The 23,100-nt window shown below is 34.0% G+C and overlaps 1 protein-coding gene across 2 annotated transcripts in view; it reads right to left on the reverse strand.

The window, feature by feature from the left end:
* The window catches only part of SMC4 (structural maintenance of chromosomes 4), a 34,583-nt gene that overhangs the window by 9,713 nt on the left and 1,770 nt on the right, over positions 1-23,100 (reverse strand). For both annotated transcript variants that reach the window (XM_082839605.1, XM_082839606.1), the window contains 14 exons: positions 22,459-22,637; positions 21,897-22,088; positions 20,150-20,326; positions 12,897-13,061; positions 12,495-12,622; positions 11,883-12,023; positions 11,078-11,228; positions 9,205-9,369; positions 7,447-7,680; positions 5,458-5,643; positions 4,348-4,509; positions 1,959-2,184; positions 1,794-1,873; positions 797-949 (listed from right to left, as the gene is read on the reverse strand). In XM_082839605.1, coding sequence (XP_082695731.1) covers positions 797-949; positions 1,794-1,873; positions 1,959-2,184; positions 4,348-4,509; positions 5,458-5,643; positions 7,447-7,680; positions 9,205-9,369; positions 11,078-11,228; positions 11,883-12,023; positions 12,495-12,622; positions 12,897-13,061; positions 20,150-20,326; positions 21,897-22,088; positions 22,459-22,637 — 2,339 coding nt within the window. The remainder of the gene's footprint in view (positions 1-796; positions 950-1,793; positions 1,874-1,958; positions 2,185-4,347; positions 4,510-5,457; positions 5,644-7,446; positions 7,681-9,204; positions 9,370-11,077; positions 11,229-11,882; positions 12,024-12,494; positions 12,623-12,896; positions 13,062-20,149; positions 20,327-21,896; positions 22,089-22,458; positions 22,638-23,100) is intronic.

Here is a 23,100-nt window from a genome sequence, read left to right on the forward strand (position 1 = left end):
AGCAGTGAGAGGCCCGCGTACCGCAAAAAAACCCCCCAAAAAACCCCAAAACAACACTGTACACATATTGGGTAATAATTATAGTTTTAGAACTCTAACCTAAGGAAATAATTGGATGAGTGTATTAAGGTCTGCCTAAGAAGGATATTTAAAACACAGCAGTGTACATAGTCAACACAGAAAAATATTTATCAAATCGTGATACGAACAAAATATGCCAATACAATTGCACACAAAGTAAATGTACATTGGCTTGGAAAGAAAATCGTAATTAATAAGTGAAGAAAAGTTAATAAGACTCATTAAAAATTCATATGCAAATTTAATATGTATATCAATATCTACCATATACATAAACACATACATGCAAACTAGACACACTAGAAGTTGAAAGACATACATAAAAATTTAAGGTGATAATCTTTTGAGTATTTCCTAAAAACTGTTTTCTGATTTTGTTTTTTAAAAGAGACTGGGCATGTATTGCTTTTTCATAATTAAGAAAACATTTCACTTTGAGAAGAGAATGAAATAAAGGGTCACATAGTTGCTAAGGGAAGACACATTTTCATGGAGTACAAATGGAAACCAGAAATAGCTGTGGCTGGAGCAAACACTGACAGGGCGTTTATCCATTAGTACTCGGGGAAACAAAACCAACAGATGCGCCTTACACCTAGAGACTCGGCCTCCTCCTCCCCCCTTATATTTTAAAATTATAAGCAAACAGCAAAATGCTTCTGTCAAATTGCTGTTGAATTCCAACAGTTTCAGCTAATATTGATTAAAAAAGTACCTGGATGCTTGCAGTAAACTTTTCTAGTGTATTCCTCATTTCTCGTTCACTATGCCTTAACTTAACTACTGCTTCTTCCAGTTGTACTTTCTGTTCCTGAATTTGCACTGCTTTTTGGGAGTCTCTCTGCAACTGTGATTCCATTTTATTTACCTACAAAGAAGAATACCAGTGAAATAAGTTTATTCCAAGAGTCATTTCAGATTAACAGCAATTTATGAATGACGAAAACCCAAACTTCTGATCTTAAAGACTAGAAACAAAGCAAACAACCCAGATCCAATTCCAAAACCTAAACCTTAGGAGATGGTCAACTAATTTCCGCATCATAGAATCAGATGAAAAGACAATTTTAAGTGTTGTATAGTCAACTACTATTACAATGAAGGTATACTACACAAATATTTAAGTGGAAAAATATAAACTATTTCAAAATATGAAAAAAAATCAAGCCACACCTCTTCAGAAAAAGTTAGGTATCCAGGACATCTAGTACATATTTTTAAGGAAGAAAAAAGTATAGTGTTCCAAGGGTGATTATGGAACAGAGCAGTATTTCCTGAGCATTTTGACATTCCTCTTATACTTCTGGACATATAAAATTTGGAAACATGTATCAGAAGTCTTTGCTATATTTACAACTTAAAGAATTATGTCAAAATAGAAAAGATAATTATACATCAGTAACTATGTGAAGAAACAAATTAAATGTCAAACAGTAAGTAAATGGTTAAATAAATTATGATATGATCCAAATGTCATAACAGAGAAAGATATATATGTCGAGCATATATTTTTAAATTAACATACTTTTAAAACTTTAACAAGTTTCATATAAAATCCCACAGCTTATATACTAGTCATTTAGAGAAAATTCAATCTGTTAATTGAAAATTTGATTACAGTACATTTAAAATAGCAGAATTTTACAGTATGTTACTTATCAGTAAAGCTGCTTTAACAAAAATGTCTTGACCGTAATTTTGTACATGCTGACCTCTTCTTCTGGGATTTCAACAACAACTGATGAACCCATCCTTCCTTTCATTACTTTGCTTCCACCACCAGTCATTGTACCTGGAGAACAGAGGAGAGAAGTCAGACTTAGATGTCTCCCCCAACAAGATTAAATAAACTCAATGGCAGAGGAAAAAAACATTACCTGACTGTTCTATGATTTGCCCCTGTAATGTTACCACTCTCCATCTTCTATCTTTCTGATATGCTACTCTTGTGGCTTGATCTAAGTTGTCAGCTACTAAGGTATCCCGTAAGGCAAAGTAAAAAGCTTGGCGAATTTCCTCATCTTTTACTTTTACTAAATCAAATAATCGAGGAGTATTTTCAGGAGTTTGAATTTTGGTCATTTTCTTTGCCCACACTGCCATCTAAACATAAAAAAGAAAAATAATATATATATAAAGATCATTTCTGTTAGGTATAATTTATAGAAGTAATACACATGTATTAAACATAAGGACATGTATACAAAGTTCTGAGTATCTACATAATTGAGTATTACTTTACTGTTTTTTTGCCGTACGCGGGCCTCTCACTGTTGTGGCCTCTCCCTTTGCGGAGCACAGGCTCCGGACGCGCAGGCTCAGCGGCCATGGCTCACGGGCCCAGCCGCTCTGCGGCATGTGGGATCTTCCCGGACCGGGGCACGAACCCGTGTCCCCTGCATCAGCAGGTGGACTCTCAACCACTGCACCACCAGGGAAGCCCTACTTTACTGTTATTTTAAAAAAGAAGTTATTGTAAAACTATCTCTATTCACAGATGACATGATCTTATACGTATTAAAATCCCGAGGAATTCATACATTAAAAAACTATTAGAACTAACATGAATTCAGCAAAGTTGCAGAATACAAGATCAATATGCAGCAATTAATTGTATTTCTATACACTAGCAATGAATAATCTGAAAATGAGATTAAGAAAATTCCATTTACAATATACTAAAAACAAAACAAAAACCCCAGAACACTCTTGATATTAAAGAACAAAATGAAAGGACTCCTGATTTTAAAGCTTACTACAAAGCTATAGTAATCAAGACAGTGTGGTATCAGTGTAAGGACAGACACAGATAAATGAAGAGTCCAGAAATAAACCCTTACATTTATGATCGGTTGATTTTTGATAAGGGTGCCAAGAAAATTCAACAGGGAAAGAATACAAATGGTGCTGGAACAACCTGATATCCAAAAGAGTAGAGTTGGACCCCTACTTTACACTGTATTATAAAATTAACTTAATATGGATTAAAAAATTAAATTTAGAACCTAAAGCTGTAAAACTCTTAGAAAACAGAGGTAAATCACCCTGCCATTGGATTACACAGTAGTTTCTTAGATATGACACCCAAAATACAAGGAACTAAAAATAAACTGGCCTTCTATCTAAATTTTTTGCTTCAGAGGACACTATCAAGAATGTGAAAAGAGAGCCCACAGAATGGGAGAAAACATTTGCAAATTACATACCTGACAAGAGACTTGTATCCAGAATATATAAAGAATTCTTACAACTCAACAGTAAGACAAACCAATTAACAAATGGGCAAAGAATGTGAACAGATTTTTCTCCAAAGATAAACAAATGGCCAATAAATAAGCACATGAAAAGATGTCGTACAAAAACCTGTGTACAGGAATGTTCATGGCAGCATTAACCATAATACCCAAAACATGGAAACAACCCAAATGTCCATCAATTGATGAATAAACAAACTGTGCTACATCATAAAATGGAATATCATTTGGCAGTAAAAAGGAATGAAGTGCTGATACACATGTATTAGCCCCACCCCCTGCAAAGAGAAGAGAGGGAACTTATTTATTTTTTGCCACACCATGCGGCGTGCAGGATCTTAGTTCCCTGACCAGGAACTGAACACGCACCCCACAGTGGAAGTGTGGAGTCTTAACCACTGGACCGCCAGGGAAGTCTCAACATGGATGACCTTTGAAAAGTAAGTTAAAGAAGCCATACACAAAAGGCTACATATTATATGATTTCATTTATACAAAATGTCCATAATATGTAAATCTAGAGACAAAAAGTAGATTAAAGGTTGCAGGGGGATGGAGGGGTGGGAGAATAGGGGTAGTGACTCCTAATGTGTATGGGGTTCCTCTTTTGGGGTGATGAAAATATTGTGGAATTAGACAGTGGTCATGATTGAACAATCCAGACCATGTGAATGTACTAAAACCTGCTGAACTACGTATTTTAAAATAATGAACTTTATGGTTGTGAATTGTATCTCAGTAAGTATTTCTTTTACTTTTTTTTTTTAAAGTAGTTATTGACGATGGAAGTTAGAAATGCAAACTACCAATCACTGTAACATTGGAATGTATATTCCTTTAGGGGAGGCAGTAGAGGATTTTTTTTTAACAACCATGTAACCCCAGAACCTAATATAATCCTCAAAACCTATCAGGTGTTCACTTAAATAACTATGAAAAAAAAGCTAGGATTCAAAATCAAAAAACACTTGGCACTTAAAAACTAAATTACAGGTAGTTTAGGAATACCCACCTTATCCAAACCTATAAAGGTTGCAACTCCAATATTTTGTCTTTTAAGGAAGTTTACACATTCTTGGGCCGTATCGATAGAATCAACAACAATGTAGTCTAATGCATGACAACAGGATGAAATAGCAATATCATACTTTTCATCAATTGCTCCTAAGTCCCCCTAATAGAGAAAAGGGGGGAAAAATCAATGCACAATCAGCAAGGAATTAGGCACAGGATCATTTTATTAGTAATTCATATAGATTTTTCAAGCTGTGTTTAACTGAACTATACCTACGTATGGTTTTAAACAGTACAAAAAGGGTACACAGTGAAAAATTTAAGTGTTCCTTACATTCAACCTTTCTCTTCTGCAAAGGCAATCACTACTAGAATTTTTAATCTACCTTAAAAAAAAAAACTTATGGATATACAGAGTTTGAATTTTTAATGAGCACAAAATGAGAGAACTGTTTTCACTGCATGTAAATAAAAATGTATAGTGTGAAAATTTGAAACCTAAAAGTATTATAAGCAAAATAACTTATAGAATAATAAAACTCTAAATTATTGAAAGCCATTTAAGATTATGTAAATCTGCTTCTCAGTCTATTAATACATAAGCTATCCCCATTTCCTTCCAGCCACCTTCTAGCTGGCCACAGCTCCCTTCCTTCTTCAGGCTCAGCTCAGGCTTCAGGTACCCACTATCCCCAGCCTTGGGTTTTGACATCATCCCTTGTTGATTTTCCTAAACTCTAGCCACAACCTTTAGTATAATGGTATAAAACCCAGAATATAATTTATCAAGTTCTTATTTTTTTAAAAAAAGAAAAAAAGGAGTTTGTTAAGTTTATCACTAGAGTTGGATCACTTTCTTAAAATGACTATAATTATACAAAATTAAAAAAAAAACCCAAAACTATCTGTAACATGAACAAATACATACCACAAAGAATTTTATCATGCCTGAGTGTAAGAGCAAAATGTTTAAAAATGAATGTCCTTTAAAAGAAACAAAAGTAAATGTTATTTTATGTACAGAGACACTTAATATACAGTTAAGTCAAGGTAAGAAAATTATAACATCTGAGAAAAATGTAGTCATTTACAAATAAATTTACTTTACCAATCTTCCATATATTCCTGGAATTCTGCCAGATTTTTTTTCTTGAATTATTGCATCAAGGACTTTCCCCCTACTTCGATTCATTGCTAAGGAACTCTTCGCTTCTTCAACTTTTTGGAAAAGATCACGAACCAAACTTTTGAAATTTATTTCTTCTTGTGTAAGTTTTTGAAGTTGTTTTTCTTTCTAAAGGTGAAAATAAAGAAAATGAATCCCAGAAGGTTACACCCTATCACAGTATAGAATTAGTTGTAATACCTAAAAAAAGAAGGAAAGGCCAATAATCAACACTTGAACCAGGACTAAGCTGTCACATTGCAACTGTTGGTTTGATTTTGAAAAATATGGATGGGTTTTCTGTTTTAAAGGGGGCATAAATTATCTGGGTCAATAATAAGGAATATAAACACAATATAGACCTAGGAGCAGTGCACTGACTGCTAGAGCTAGAGGAGTTAGGGTTGTGGAAATCCCAGTTTGGCACCACACAGTTAGGCATAAATATGTCCTAATTCTTATATTCTTACACTAATCAAAAACAGACCTCAATATAGGACTCTAGTTATGGGTGACCGGGCAGGGCTATGATTACACTGTGCCTTGCTTTTTAAATAAAAGGAGATTTATTATATAGTATTATATAGCATATATTATTATATCTAATTAAATAAAGGAAAACAAAGAACAAAAAAAGCATAGCTCTGAAATGAAGGAGAGCATGATGAGTGAACACTACTATTGCTAAACAAAAACGTCAGGCTGCCAAGAAGAGGAACCACACACATGCACACAAAAAGCCTAATTCTCAGTTTCTCAATCTTCAAGTTAGTGCAGCCATTTTTCTGACATTCTCCTTCACTTCCTGGCTTTAAATTATTACCTCTATTACCGGTCATACTGGTTTAAAGTATTGATAAAAGCTCAAGTTACAGATGTAATTTATCCAAAAATAAACTGAATCATGAGGAAGATAGATGTAGTCACTGAATATAACTTAAGTTTACATTTAAATTCTATACGGCCATTAAGTTCTCTGATGACCAAGCAGCATGCATTTACTAAAATGAAAAAGACTTCATTTTCAGTGTAATTTCTCTCCAAGCAGCATTTTCTATTGCCATCTTGCCTAATGATGCTTTTGAGATTAAAGTTATGAAATTCCTTAGATGTCTAATTCACTCAAGGATAGCAGAGGACGTAGATGAGCTAATAAGCCAGATGTCTTGATTAGTTTAACAACTTGCAGTCCCAAGAAAGAAAACTACATTCATAAATTCAAAAACAGAAAAAAATACACTAAGATAGTTGACTTGCATATTTGTTCACACACACACTTACACTTATTTGTGATTTTCCTTTACCATCGCCGAAGTTGTCTACACTTAGATTTAAGGAAACAAAAAACTTTCTTCTGTTTAAATTTTTATAATGGGAAATAATGGTGGCAGCAGTGATATTATTTGCTGTTTGACACTTGAAGGGAGAACGCAGCTTCTTGATAGTCTCGATTCGTATCAGATAGAATACTGAAATATTAACCCCATTCTTTTTGGAAAGATTACACTAAACAATAACAACAAAAATATCTATGTACCAGTCACTTAAGATGTTGAGATCAGGACTTCCCTGGTGGCACAGTGGTTAAGAATCCGCCTGCTAATGCAGGGAACACGGGTTCGAGCCCTGGTCAGGGAAGATCCCACATGCCACAGAGCAACTAAGCCCGTGCACCACAACTACTGAAGCCCACGCGCCTGGAGTCCGTGCTCCACAACAAGAGAAGCCACCGCAATGAGAAGCCCGCGCACCACAACGTAGAGGAGCCCCCACTAGCAGCAACTAGAGAAGGCCTGTGCGCAGCAACGAAGACTCAGCGCAGCCAAAAAAAAAAAAAAGATGTTGAGATTTAAAAAAAGATATGTAAATATAAAAATAAATAAAACTAGGGTTCATAAACAATGTTCAGATGAAATACAATAGAAGATTTACCTCCTTTAGTTCATGTTCAGTTTGAGGGAGTTTTGCCTGTATATCTCCAATTGCAGCTTTCCTTTCTTTGAGAGTCTCAGAAGCTGCCATTAGAGCTTCATTGGCCTTACTTAATTGAGACACTGCGGTATTATGACGACTGAGATAGATATCAAGTTCTGATTGGGCTACATCCATCTTTGAACGTGCTTCATTTACTGATTTGCTGAAATCCATAAGTTCTTTCTCTCGACTCTGTTAAAATATGATAGACCCCATTAAATCCGAAATATATGTGTTTTCAAACCTAAACTGAAATGGAAACCATTCATTTTGAATTTAACTTAATAGATTCTACAAGCACAATATACAGAAATAAATCTCACAATTGGAATGGACTAACAGTTTTTGCCTAGTTGTGAATGTTCATGGTATACAGTCTTTTCCCAACTGATTTCACAAGAGCTTAACAAGGTAGATACCATACGAATATCTAATATCTCAATTTAGAGATTAAAATGACAAAGAAGGAGTGGTTGAAAGAGAACAAAAATGTGGATCTGAAATCTAGATTCCATGGTCTTTCCACATTACCTTACCTAAAATGGTAAGGTGTAAGGACTACTCAGCAGAAAGTTTCCTCAAGTATATTTATGTTGGAAATCTTTTTAAGTTTTAGAGGTAAGGTGAGGTAATCCCCAACACAAGTCATAATTTGATGAGTGAGTAGAAATTTTGGACTACTGTAGTTGACTGTGTAGAAAGGACCTACTTATTAGAATAATGGAATAAGAAAAGCCCTTACAAAAGCCTAACCCTTTTATTTCACATACAAAGCATTGGCCCAGTAATATAGTATGATATTAGAACATGCCCATATTTCAAAACAGAATCAATTTAGTCCGTAAAGAAACTCCAAAACACTTCATGGAGGTATAATTAACAAAGGTCTTATGTAACTGACTTAAGTAACGTTAAGTCAATTCAACTCAATAACTGTCATCTATTAAATATCTATTTAACATGCTCAGTGTTGTCTAAAAGGCTGTGGTGAATATAAACAAAGATAGCTAAACTCTGTGCTTATACTCTTGCTGGGGAGACAAGACATATCAATGAGACAATCTCACACTCTTGCTTTAGGGAAGTGCTAACATAATGTAGTAGCTAATATTTATTAATTCCTTACTTTCTAGGCACTTTATGTAAGTAAACACATGTTTTATTTTCACAAAGATTCACAAGATGGGTAATATTTTCTTCCGCATTTTGAGGAAGATAACTTGGAGACATAACCTGAGTTCAGAGATAATAAGGGATTGACCTAGGATTTGAGCCAAGAACTGACACATGAGCCATGGTTAAAACTATTACAGAAGAGCTACAGAAGCAAAGAAAGGAGATGTCATCTACGGTTAGTGTGGTCCCAAGCATTTATAAGTAGTAACCAATAAATTACCAAGAAAATAATTTAAGAGAAGATGAAAAAGAAAATTTGATGAAGTCAATGTGTAACGAAGAACTGCACATAAAACAAAGTATTTGATGAGTATTTTCTTCTACCACTATAAGTTCTCGTTAACTTTTTTTTTAAAACGAGAAAGCAAACAACAAAAAAAGGAAAGAGTCTAGGCTAACCATCTTTAGGAATGGTAGATATTAAAAGTCCAAACTTTTTCTTCTAACAGTTCATTTTTTAATATTACTATAAAAACAATCTTCAAGATTAACCAAAAAAAAAGCCACCAAAATATATGCCGACTGATAAAGAAATCTTACTTCTTTTTCTTTCTGAAGCCCTTGTGTTTCCTGTTTAAGGCTATCCATAACTTCCTTTAATTTTTTTTCTTCTTTTTCTTTTTCTTTCTCAAGGGCATTATTTCTAGTTGTTGTCTCAGTTATGATATTCTCACTCTTGGCAGGTATACTTTTAAATTCTTCAACCTAAGATTATAAAACAAATTAAAGTTACTAGAAGCATGTACCTTTAGGCTATCCAACACCATCAATATTTGGCTTGTTTAAAAGCACTTCTCAGGATCTTCTAGATCTTTGCGGTTTTCACTGTAATTAAGTTTAAAGCAGCTAGTTTTAGCAAGTACTTCCTTAATCATCTGCTGCAATTTCTATGCTCTCTCAGTCTAATGGTAAAACTAATTCTACGAATTCCTGATTCCTTATGGAGAACAATTCTTCCTCGCTGAGCAGTAGATCTTCCTTCTGCTCCAACTTTAGGCTGTAATTATCCTTCTTCACCTATGAATATGGTCTGAGTACACGGAATTCCCTGAAGTACCCCTTCAAAGTACATTACAACTTACCACAAATTACCCATACACCCCTAGTTTCCCTCAAATCTTAAGATCTTTCCTAACTTTACCCTTCCAGAGTCACCACATAGGACTAATATTTTATTCCATTAATACCTTCCAGTAGTTATCACTTTTCCACAGTTGATTCCTAAAGGCTAATTATCTCTACTACAATTACATTTGGCTTAATCTGCCCAATTCAGGGGTTTCTATCAAATCCATGCTATTTTGTTTATTCTGATTATCTATTACCAGAGAAATTAAACATTTCCCAAAATGGTGTCCCTCAAACACTGATTCACATAGATGTGTTACTGTACTGAGCATAAAGCATTTTGTGAACAAATGCATTCAGAAAATGCTTACAAGTTGAAGCAGAGCCTGTCTTATAATTACCATGTAATTATATGGTACAAAACTTTTTTTTTTTAATAAATTTATTTTATTTTTGGCTGCGTTGGGTCTTCGTTGCTGCACGTGGGCTTTCTCTAGTTGTGGCGATCGGGGGGCTACTCTTCGTTGTGGTGCGCAGGCTTCTCATTGCAGTGGCTTCTCTTGTTGCAGAGCACGGGCTCTAGGCGCGTGGGCTTCAGTAGTTGCAGCACGTAGGCTCAGTAGCTGTGGCACACGGGCTTAGTTATTCCACGGCATGTGGGATCTTCCCGGACCAGGGCTCGAACCCGTGTCCCCTGCACTGGCAGGCGGATTCTCAACCACTGCGCCACCAGGGAAGCCCGGTACAAAACTTTTTTGAGGGGAGAGGCTTTATGTGTCTCATCTATTAATATCTGATTAAACTATGAATATAGTTTGAAACACCCCAAATTAATTGATTTATTAGTCTGGCTCCTAGCAAGTTAGGCATTCTGGTCTAAACCTCATCTTTCTTTTTTGAAACCTCAGTCTAGCTAATCAACCACTTGCTGTAAATTATGAACTTCCCCTTCCCTCCCTTTTAAGGGAAAACTGCTGATACTCTTAACTTGATTTCTGCAGACAAAGGTACTATTTTTAAAAATCTATGATATGTAGCCAAAAACATCTCTTTAAATCATACACTCTAGGAAGAAGAAAATTATTGTCACCAAAATAGAATTGCTGATTTGGTAAATATTTTGCCAACAATGTATATCAGAAACATAAGCTCTAACTCAAAGTCAATGGATACAGGATTTCCCTTTGGGGAAAAATCAGGTTGAGATAAATCCTGAAACACTTAACATTCAGAATCCCAACTCATGCTCTTAGGTAGTATGGGCCAAGAACATTCATGAGAAATAATAAAAACTACATGTGATATTCAGACCTGAAATTTTAAGAATTTCTCCCCTATAACTTACCTTCTCTTTATCTTTTTGAAGTTGTTTTTCCAGTTTTCTGGCTTTACTTGTAGCATGCTTTAATTTTTCCCTAACTTGAACATCTTCTAAATCTAGTTTTGTAAATTTTTCTTTGTTCTCCTCAATAAATTTTGTAATTTTGTTCAGCTTCCTAGCAAAGTAAGAAAATTCAGTCACTATTTTGGATATTCTGATATTTTAAAGCCACGTTATATACCTTGCCTGGTTATAAATGTATCCAAGTTCTTATAAGGTAGGATCCTGTTTCAAGCTGACCCTCTCCTCCACCCATATTTGAAGGAGCTGTTAAAATGTGTGACTATAGGAGTTATTTTGTTCTTCTAAGCTGGATTGGAAATAATCACTATGATGTCTAGGTATAGAAAAATTTGACCATAAAAAATAAGCAAAACTCATTTTAAAGAATAAAAGAGAAAACTGCATAGGTAAGGGATATTGGTGTCATTGAAGACTGATATGAAAGGTAATGAGAAAACTTTAAGACAACTAACCTGTCAAGTTAAATGCTTGTTTGCTACGATGTTTTGTGTTATTATGTTCTGCCACTAGGGGGTAGCAGCCTGCATTATTTTAAGACCAGTGTTGGGCAGTCAAATCTGTGATAATCATCATCAACTAGATGTAAGTCAATTAAGTTTTTTGTTTGCAAAAGGAGACCATTTTATATGCTGGCAAATGTATTACACGCATGTGCTGGCAGTAAGTTTATATACAGACACACACACATACATGCAATAAAATGTAATAATCTAAATACTTTTAGTACTTTCCAAAAGATTATTACTTCTCTATATCTTTTACATCTTTATTCTTAGCTTTCATTTCGTTTGACAGTATATTGCTCTTCTCATTAATTTCTTTGGTATCTTCATGAATTTTTTCCTTTTGAGTCTCCATTTCAGCAATTCGTTTCTGCAGATCATAACTAGAGAAAGGAAAAAAAGATATCAGAGATCCTAAAATACCATTTCTAAAATTCTCTATTTTAGTAAAATCAGCTGTTTCTAAAGTATTCTTAACCACAGTCAATTAACAATTACCTAGGATTACTGACAGGGAAGGGGGAACCAACCTAGGGTCAAGGCTAGAATTAGGAATAAAAATAGGCTCCACATAAACAAAATTAGATCTGCTATTATATGAATTCAAAAGAATGTATATGTAAAACTATTAAGCATAGTAATACTTGTGAACCCACCTCCCAACTTAAAGTAGGATACTTAAAAGTCAACTTCGATACTATGGTAAACAACCCTAATTTAATGAATTCATCACATAAAGCAACTTTTAGAATTTTTTTAACTTCAGTCTTCACATTTCTCTAATATGGGAAAAGAGAAGGGCTTAGACTTACTTCCAGAAACTAATACAAAAATTGATAAATTAAGGTACTTACATGTAATATTGACAAACATGATTCTTTTTTCTAAATATTTCATTTTCCAAGGTAAGAAATTCAATGGCTATGTTTTTCTCTCCTTCTAAGGCGTCCTTTTCCTTTTCCACCATCTTAACTCTGTTTAACTACAAAAGTTAAAAGTGTAGAGATTGTTCATATGAAGTGTATTTGAGCAATCTGAATTTAAAATATGCCAACATTAGATAAAAAAACATATAAACTACATTAATATAACAATGTTCCTCTGAAATGCCAATAAGAAAAATATAAAATTCAACCTAAAACACTAAACTCTGCCTGAATAATTATGGCTATTACTTGAATATCTAGCTCAGTAAAATTAGTTAATACAGAAAACATTCTGGTTTACAATACAACTGAAGTCTACAGAAGATTCACCTTCTCTCCTCTGTGTTCATTTAATATTTCAAATCTCCGACACAAGACTTTAATAGGTTCATTTAGCCGTCCACAACCAATTATATCTTCTAAATATTCAAGCATACCCTCATCATGTTCAGTCTGGCCTTTTGGTTTCATCATAGCAATTTGTTCAACTTCACCCTTTAAAAAAAGTAATATTTCACACTCATTGCATATGTTTAGCAACATCAACCTTAAGTGAGAACTAGAAACAATGAACAAATCCAACAGTAATGAACAACTAAATGATTTAAATCAGTGTTTAAAGACATTTAATAAAAGTAAAAATGTTCTCTCCACTGATACTCTTAAGGGTTTTAAGCAAAATTCAGCAAAGTATTCATACAATCTACAATTAAATCACTGTGGCAACATTTTCAACTACTAACAGAATTACAGCTCCTATTCTAAAACAAAGAATTTTCAAAAAGACCCTTCACGGTTAAACTGTAGGAATCCTGTCCCAAGATGGTTAGTATCATTAAGGTTTCTCTATAAACCTGGTGTTATGAGTTCCTCAGCAAGCGCTGGGCTTCGTAAGAATGTCTCAAACTTAATGCTGTAACTTTCTAAAAACAAGACCATTAAATGAAAATGGAAATATTACTATTTCTCATGGTAATAATATTAATAGAAGAAATCCAACTGACTGGAAACTAAAGATCCTGGTACATACAACACTGGAAAACTTTTGCTTGCAATCGTTATTACAACAACTTTTGAACTATAATTAAAATTTTAGATTAACATTATATATTTGTATTTACGCAGTTTAATTATAAAGAGAAAAGAAGAAAAAAATTCACAATCAATAACTTTCAAGGCTGATTGCCAGGCAGCCATTTAGTTTGATGGGGAAGAAAATTTTGTCTGAACAATGCTCAGGCAAATTGCTGCTACTTTACTTCACACCAGTAGCCTGCTTGTACTCTATATTATTGCAACAGAAGAAAAGGGACAAATAGAAAAAAAAAATACCCCTTTATTTCTGCAAGATAGCAAAGACTGAAAAAAATCTTTTTTAATTATATATTAAAAAAAGCATATAGTCTTTCTCAATTTAAATATCTACAATATGTATTTGTGAATGAACCTTAAAAATCTGGGGTAAAACTTGCTAATGACAAAGCATCATATTTACCAAAATCCTCAACATAATTATACAAGGTAAAAAAATTTAAAGATAAAAGAAAAGATAAAACAGCTTATTTTAAAATCTACTCATTAGGGACTTCCCTGGCGGTCCAGTGGTTAGGGTTCCACACTTCAACTGCAGGGGGCATGGGTTCGATCCCTGGTCGGGGAACTAAGATTCCGTGTAAAAAAAAAATCTACTCATTAAAGGGCATAATTTTAAACATTTTTTACAGATGATCACTTTTCTGTACTTTGACAACAGGACATGATTATAAAATACAAACTGAAATGTTATCCTAAGAGCCTGTTATTTTTTAGATTTCTCTGCAACCGTGGGTATGCATGAATTAGTTTTAACTAAATATTAGCGTTTAAAATATGTAGCTATTTATATAAAATATTTTATTCTGCTTTCAATTATCAGTTTTTTCCAAATATTTTCATAACAATTTTAAGTTTCAGACAGGATTTAAGCCTGGCAGAGTGTCCAAAGCTTTAGATTACAACAGGGACTCCAGCCACTGAAGAAGCCAAGAGACTTATTCAGTTGTTATCTAGACAGGGTTTATCAACAGCAACATTACTGACATTTTGGGCTGAATACTCTTTGTTGTGGGGAGCTAGGCTGGGTATCACAGCATGTTTAATAACATCTGGGACCTCTACCCACTAGATGTCAGCAGCATCAGGCTTCCCCCAGCTGTTAACAGCCCAAACTATCTCCAGACAATGCTAAATGTACTGGGGGTGAGGATGCAAAACTACCCCCAGCTGAGAATCACTGATCTGGAGGTAGTCAGTTTAACTTTTTTGTATTAGTGTTTAACAATCCAAATATCTGACACCTGATAGTCTAACATTCTACCGAATTCAATTTGAATATCTGAACACTTATTTTAAGAAAAATGGAAAACCATGCCAAGAGAACTTACATGTCTGAGTCAAATCACTATAAGGTATTATTTAAGTATACACTTTTCAGATAACCAGAAGTTATGATTTGGTGTAAGAATGATAAAAATATTCCTAAAGGCATCACACTTTTCCTGGCCAAATTACTTATTGAAGAGATGGATTACCACCATTAGGAGACTGCCTAGCTTTGAATAAAGCATAGTGGTTGCTTGTTTTTGGTTACTTGTTCCTCCCTTTCCAATTAAAATGAAGGATATACAGCTCTGATTTCTTTTCATTCTAACAAGGTTGCCCAGTAGAAAAAAACATTTTCAAGTGAAAGACAAGGACATTTATGAATCAACATAGTTGCACCTCAAGTCCCATATAACATTCAGTTTTATTATATGGTATTCATTAAAAACAAAAAACAAACGAAAAAACCGGTTATTATCAGATTAGCACTATTGAATCAACAGGTTATTAGAACATTTAGCCTTCTACCTGTCATGTGACAATTAGGACTGTTGTGGTATTTCAATGACAACCTGGGACCTTTCTTGTGGTTCTGTTCCTTGATGTCCTCTGCCTTACTACCTGCTACTATTTATTTTCTTCGTTCTTTTTCCATTTTGTGTCATTTCATGTATAATCTGTGGGTAGACAGTCTGCTTAGAGGACCACTCATATTTCAGAAAATGTACCTATTCCATGTGAAATTATAGAATATAGTTTTAGGGAAATACCTTCAACACATTTCAGAAATAATTTTAAAGCATCACCCTGAATTTAAAGTCACCTTACCACTCAAAGCTCCAAATCACAAGTAGTGGTAGCATGATGAGACCAAAAAAAAAAAGTTTCAAGTTGCTATATGCTACCATCTGAAGCTGGCAAAGTTTTGTAGGCCCCCCACAGTTATTTCTATTTTCTATAGCTTAAGTATACTAAACAAGGTTTTAAACAATTTTTTTTCACTGTTGTTTACTAGTAACTTCCTATGTTTTAATTTATATTCACACTATATCAGAGATACTAGGCAACTGTGGAAATACCATCTGTGGTTTTGTTTTTTTTTAAAAATAAATTTATTTATTTTTGGCTGCATTGGGTCTTCATTGCTGTGTGCTGGCTTCTACTCTTTGTTGCAGTGCACAGGTTTCTCATTGTGGTGGCTTCTCTTCTTGTGGAGCATGGGCTCTAGGCGCGCAGGCTTCAGTAGTTGTGGCACGTAGGCTAGGTAGTTGTGGCTCGCGGGCTCTAGAGTGCAGGCTCAGTAGTTGTGGCACACGGGCCTAGTTGCTCTGTGTCATGTGGGATCTTCCCGGACCAGGGCTCGAACCCATGTCCCCTGCATTGGCAGGTGGATTCTTAACCACTGCACCACCAGGGAAGCCCCATCTGTGGTTTTTTAAAGTAACATAAAAATAGCAAACGTATTTCAAGAGGATATTTATAACATCCAAGGCCTAATCCATACCGTATTGAAGTGGATGGCAAACCAGGGTATTGTGATTCATTTATAGCATTCCTCAATAATCTAATTTACAAGAATATAGCTTAAAAATCTAAGAGGAGGGCTTCCCTGGTGGCGCAGTGGTTGACTGTCCGCCTGTTGATGCAGGGGACATGGGTTCGTGCCCTGGTCCAGGAAGATCCCATATGCCGCGGAGCGGCTGGGCCCGTGAGCCATGGCCGCTGAGCCTGCGCGTCTGGAGCCTGTGCTCCGCAACGGGAGAGGCCACAACAGTGAGAGGCCTGAGTACTGCAAAAAAAATAAAAATAAAAAAATAAAAAAAAATCTAAGAGGAATGAATAGGTACGATGCTTTTTTATCTTTATTGAAACAGAATCCAAATTTTAGCAAGCAAGAACCACAGGAAACTGTAGTATATAGCTATAACAAAGCTTTTTTCCTAATGAGACCTGAAGGTTTAAGGTAAATATGGGTGTTTGCATCAAAATTAAATGGCCCAGATTTACTAGGCTTTGAAATTTTATTTTGCCTTGGCAATATTTTTATTTTCTCCATTTTCCACTGTAATGTAAGTTATTGTTCTTTCTCTTATTCTGATAAATTTTATTCTAATTGCTCTTTGTGAACTAACAGAGGGCAAGAAACCAAATGACTGAGGTTAGTATCTGTCTAAATTAAGTGCATAAACAGAAAGGACAATGCTTTAGGAGGTAAACTGCTGGCTATCTATTTTGGATGCTTAGGGGTAGTTTCCTATTTTCTTTTATACAGTTGAGGCGGTTGAACAAGACACTTTTGGATAACTAAAGTACTATTGATAAAGCTAAAATTCTTTTGATATAGCACAGACTTATTTCTACAGGCTAAAAGACCAGAATCCAAATAAGTTTATATGTCATGCCAGGCTTAGAAGAAGTATACTGAAAAGAAAAAGGGAGAGATGACTAGGTAACAACTCAGATCTCAGTTAATCCAATCTCCAAATTACTAAACAATAAGAAAAAAAGTTTGGTTGTTTTAAATTTTAGTTTAGATTTTATAATATGAAGACAAAAAGCATATGAAGTTGAAAATTGTGACAAAACTAGCTACCCATGAAATGCTACACAGAGCTAAAAAAACCCTACTTGTTTACACTTATAGTTACAACAATGGGACAACAGCTCCCAAACAAGGTATATATAAACAGGGAAATGTACAAACATAAAAAGCACAACGGCCAATTATAATCTAACACTTTTGGAAGGCATGTGTATTAAGTGCCTCTAAGGACAAGAAACAGAATTCTACCATTTTTGTATCATTTATAGCATCTCAGCATAGTGACTCACTAGGAATTCATTCAAATAGTCAACGATGAAATTTTAAATGACTTCAAATACTAGAATTGCCTACTTGAAGACCCTACTATACCATTATAAATACTTAAAAAAAAAAAGTTTACCCTTATGGACTTCTAAACTTTAGTGCTTTTTAGTCTTAAAAATAAGTTTTCACTTGAGCTGGATTTATATTACTTAGGTTGTTAATCACTACCACTGGCCAAACAGCCTATACATTTTATTCAAAGTAATCACTTATGTCTTAGATGATGATATTCTGATGTCTCCAAGTTCCCAGCCTCCCAAACCACAGCTAGTTTTTAAGATGTTATTTAGTGGGAGATAAGGTAATGAAAACTGCATTCTTACTTACCTTCAAATGCTTTAAATCTCTAGTTCAGGAGTCTAAGATTTTGATAAGGAACTAAATAAAAATCCATAGAAACCACTGTCACTTTCCCTCAAACTTTTAAATAGGGCATCATTAGTTCTATCTAGTCCAATCCCTGTTTCTTCTTCCTAACAGGTGAGTTTCTAAGGCTCTTATCTGTAAATTTAATCAAATGGAATTCAATTTGTTAACGTGGAAAGTTCATCTCGGTATTAAAAATGATTTAAACAACATAACTATTATGATGACATAAAAAGGTTGAGATTATCATGAGGACAAATGGCTTAAGCATCCTGGGCATTTAAGAAGCACATATTTAATATAAAGTTTACAATTTAAAAACTACTCTTATTTACATCTTTGGGAAGTTACTTTATTTAGCTCCCTTTATTAACTGAATTATGTATACAGAGGCAATATCAAGGGGGGAAAAATCACCCTTTCAAGGGTTAAAACGCAGCCTATTTTGATGAGTCTATGCACAGGTGTAAAACTTTGATTATCCCTGCGTGACAGTAAATAAACAGCAAATAAGATAAACACAATGATAGGTTCCTGCAAAATGGTATCACTATCAAATTTAGTGTTCTAAAGGGGCATCTTTAATCCATAATTAACAAAATCAAATCCCAGAATACAAAAAGTCAATAAAAGTTAAATCTGATTAAAACACACACACACACAGCTTTAATCCCACATTTATGTAAATTCAAATCTTATTTAGAAATATATCTGCTGATGATTTCCCAACATCCATTTTAAAATGTTTGGGTTATAGAAGTATTACAAATGAACTGAAAATATTAATATAAGTCATCCCAGAATATTTCTTTACCTTCTACATACACTATGTACGTCTAAAAGTAACATTTTTTTAAAAAAAGCAGTTGAAGAATATAGACTAAAATGGAAACAGAGGCTAACACTTTATAAGTTTCTTACTGGGAACACTCAGTCATACTAATCAAACTTTTAGTATCAAACCAAAATTCCCAAGTTAGTTTAAAATCAGTAGTACAGGACACTAAAGAATATTAGCAGCTATTTCTATATCACAATATAGTTTTCCTCTTATTATTATGCTCTTGGTGATTGTAGGTAGGACAAAGGAAAAGAAGATAGCCTCAAATCAAAAGGGAATTTTAATATGTCTGACAAAGCCATGTTTTACACTAAGAACTTTTTTGAAAGGTAAGACATAGAGAAGATAAGGAATTTTTCTTACCAAACAACACTGGTAGAAAATATCTTTACTCAGATAAAGAATACAAGGTTTCTAATAAAAATCAGCTTAACACCAGGTACTTAATTTTATACCCCTTTAAAAAGACTTTAAAAGTTGTGATACTTAAGAATGAAATATCAGTTACTTTCTGATCTTCCAGTAGAAGTGGTTCAAGTGGGCCATTTGAAACAAAACAAACAGCTTGAATAAGCTTTTAATTGACCATTCTAAGCATTAAAAAAAAAAAAGTTAAATCAGTTAGGTGCTCAGGTAAATTTGTGAACCAAGTATATAGTTTTTTCTTTCGAGTATATAATATTAGTAGAGATGACAAAGAACAAAAGTAAAGGAAAAGAACTATTAAAAGATAACAAATCTCATTTAAAATGTTATTTTAAAAAGAAATACAAACAGAAATGATAAATAGTTGCTATGTCCCTGTCACGCTAAAGCAGCACAATAATATTGGTGTTTAATATTTATTTTACTACGCCAATATTTACGTGCTGCTAGAGCGGAACAAGTATGTCAGTCCATCCAAACATAAAATGAGCATATGATGATGAAATTACAGTTCTGAATGAATTTCCTTAAATTTCTAGAGCAGCAAATAATGATTCGCATCTTGACTGTAGTATGTAAACCATGATGTGCTGCTACAGTACTTTAAGGCCTCAAAAATACAGGATTCATCCAATAGGGAAAAATTCCTTACACTTTATTTAAAAAAAAAAGGGGGGGGGGGAAGAACAAGAGAACCTCTAATATCTTTAATAAATTTACCTGTAAGATTAAAAATCTATTATGGTCCAAGTCAATTCCATGGCTTCGAAGAAGATTTCCAACATCCTTAAATGTTTTCTTCTTCCCACTTATGTGATAAACAGAAGTATTATCTCTGTAGGCCGTTCTGGATACATAAAAGTTACTGTTAGGAACTACTTCATAATCATCCCCTTCCTGTTTTGAGGAAAAACAAAACCAGAAAACAATTGTTGGTATTAAGTCAGAGGTTTGCTCCAAATTTCACTCACTTCATACTGAAACCAATTCTATGGCTTAAGAACTTCAATTGAGTATGCACATAAACTGACAATAGTTCTTAGAATTAATCTTAGCTAAGATTAGAAATAATTTTTCAAGTTCTTTGATTCTTTCCTCGTAGATCACAAAAACCAAAATGTCAATGCAACCAAACAAACAAAAAAGAAAACACCCCACCTTCAAGCCTAAAAACATATTCGACTGAGAAAAGAATTGATGAAGGGGCACAAGAAACCCACTGTATCCAAAACAAACTCACCCAAATTATTAAACCATGTTGACAGATTACTAGTCCATTAAAAAAAAGCTGCAAGAGATGATTTGAGGAAAACGGAAGGAAGGTATAGTAGTTGGATGATACAGCTTAGTTTTTTTCCTTTTTTGGGTGAAGAATATGTCATTAATTGAAGGTAAAAAAAATTGCAAAGAATTGACAACTACATTCCCCTATTTTTTTAATCAAACAAATTTAAAAAATGAAGTGCAAATCTGCTTTAACATTAAAACTTGCTTTCCTTTAAAATCTATGTCATTTTGAAATCATGGTTTTTAAAATTTACACAAATCAAGTGTAATTAATAAGCAATGGAATCAAATCTGATTTACTGGCAATCTACTTTCCAACCGAAACTGTACAATAGAAAAGCACTAAGAAACAAAATTAAAATATATACCACCATGTAAAGCTGTTTATATTAAAATTAAAAACAAAACCAAACCAAAACAAGACCTAGAGGCCAAATCACAACCTCATTTCATTATGTAATTAGTTTTCTACTGGTGATGTTGGGCGTCATTTTTAGGTTCCAGTCAGTCATTTTTGAACCACGTATTTCAAAAGTTAATTATTAAATAGAAGAGAAAAAAAACTCCAATACCAACAGAGCCAAGTGAATAATCTAAATAGGCATTTTACCTATAATTGTCTCCTCTTCTAGAAAACAAACATGTTACCTTACCCCTTCCTGTTTTAAAAGGGTAGTTTACTTCAAACTGAAGCAAAGCTCTTTCGTACCACCTATACAGATGACTACTAGTAACATTAAATTTAATGCGAAATGAAATAAGGGAGATGGTAAACTTAGTCAAACTGTTTAACATTTTCAAGTTTAGGTAACTTATCTGAAAGCAATAAAAACATAACTTTAAAAATGAATCCAAAATTTATAGTAAAAGAATGCTTACTTGGTACTCGGGATATTAAAACTGCTCAATGTTTTACACCAAAAAGGTAAGCATTATTATTAGCTACTTATAATTAATTTCCCTGGCTAAAAATTTTAATATTTTAAGTTTAACAGCCACTACCACCAATCCTCAAAAAGAAAATATGGTCATGGAGGTAATGAAATAAATATTGGTTCTGCTTTAACCATATACTAATTTTTACAAGCCAATTTAAGCCAAAAATAATAAAATGTGCAACGTACTGAAATCCTTTGTGCTCCTTACTTGAAGTTGCAAATAATTAAACAAAGTCCCTTACCTTATCAATTATCTTTTGAAAATGAACTTCTACAGTACAACTCTGAATATCCTTGTGTTCATCAGAATTGTGTATTAGAACTGAGAGTTTTTTAGATCTTATTTTTTGTGCTCGATAGCCAAACACAAAAAGCATAGAATCAATAACATTGGATTTGCCACTGCCATTTGGCCCAATAATACAGGAAAAGCGCTGCATAAAAACAGGAAAAAAAAAAAAGTTAAAGATAGCTGTTTTCATATATCATGTCTCTTATATCACAAGCTTCAACACTTTAAATAACACCATATTCTAATTTTAACTCAGACTTTTTACAAAATTCATTCTTAGAGTTAAAGAGGAAATACTCCTTTCAAACAGAAAACCCACCAATTCTATTCAGTGTGGAAAACTTTATAAAGAGAGGTACCAAAAGATAACCAAACAAAAGCTAATTTCAGTTGTTAAAAGCATAGGAAACATACCGTATTTTTAATCAATCAGCATAAATACAATAACTACAAAATTGAAACATTTTATACTAAAGACGCATTACAACAGTTATTTTAAAAAGGTCAAATACCTTATGGAAAGGTCCCAGAATTTTTTCCCCAGCATAGGACTTGAAGTTCTGGTTTACAATATGAGTTATCATAAGACGAGGAGCTCCAGCTTCATTGGTCATTGCTGGAGGTGGGGGAGGAGGGATGCTATTCAAAATCTCTTCTAAACTTCTATTATCTATTTCCTCACTTGGAGTCTCTAAGTCAGACAAAGGAAAGGGAAAACAAGGGGAAAAAAGCCTGCATTAGTGCAATTAGTTCGGAGGACTACTGCCTGCTCATCTCTGGAGATGTTATTTATGAAACCTAGGAATCTGTATTTTCACTCAAATATAGTATTATCCTAAACTCACAGGGGATGAGAATCTTTTGGTTTGGTTTTATCAAAAAAGAAATTCTTGAAAGAAATGCGACCAGTCACAAAATCCTATAGAAATATACCTTTTAGGAGCCGAAACACTACATCGTCATGCAAATCTGGGAAATCCACAACCACTTGATTCCCTGCTCCCTGTCTAAACAGGTGGTTAAATCCTAAGGCTCTAGATCCAACTCTCTCCGTATCTGTGAGCACCTGGAACCTTAACTTTGGACACTCGCGAGCTCTAGAGACACTGTCACAGGGGTTTCATGTCATTCAGTTCCTGGACTCACAAAAGCTA

The sequence above is a fragment of the Leucopleurus acutus genome (genome assembly GCF_964270905.1).
Source record: "Leucopleurus acutus genome assembly, chromosome: 5".
Lineage (NCBI taxonomy): Eukaryota > Metazoa > Chordata > Mammalia > Artiodactyla > Delphinidae > Leucopleurus > Leucopleurus acutus.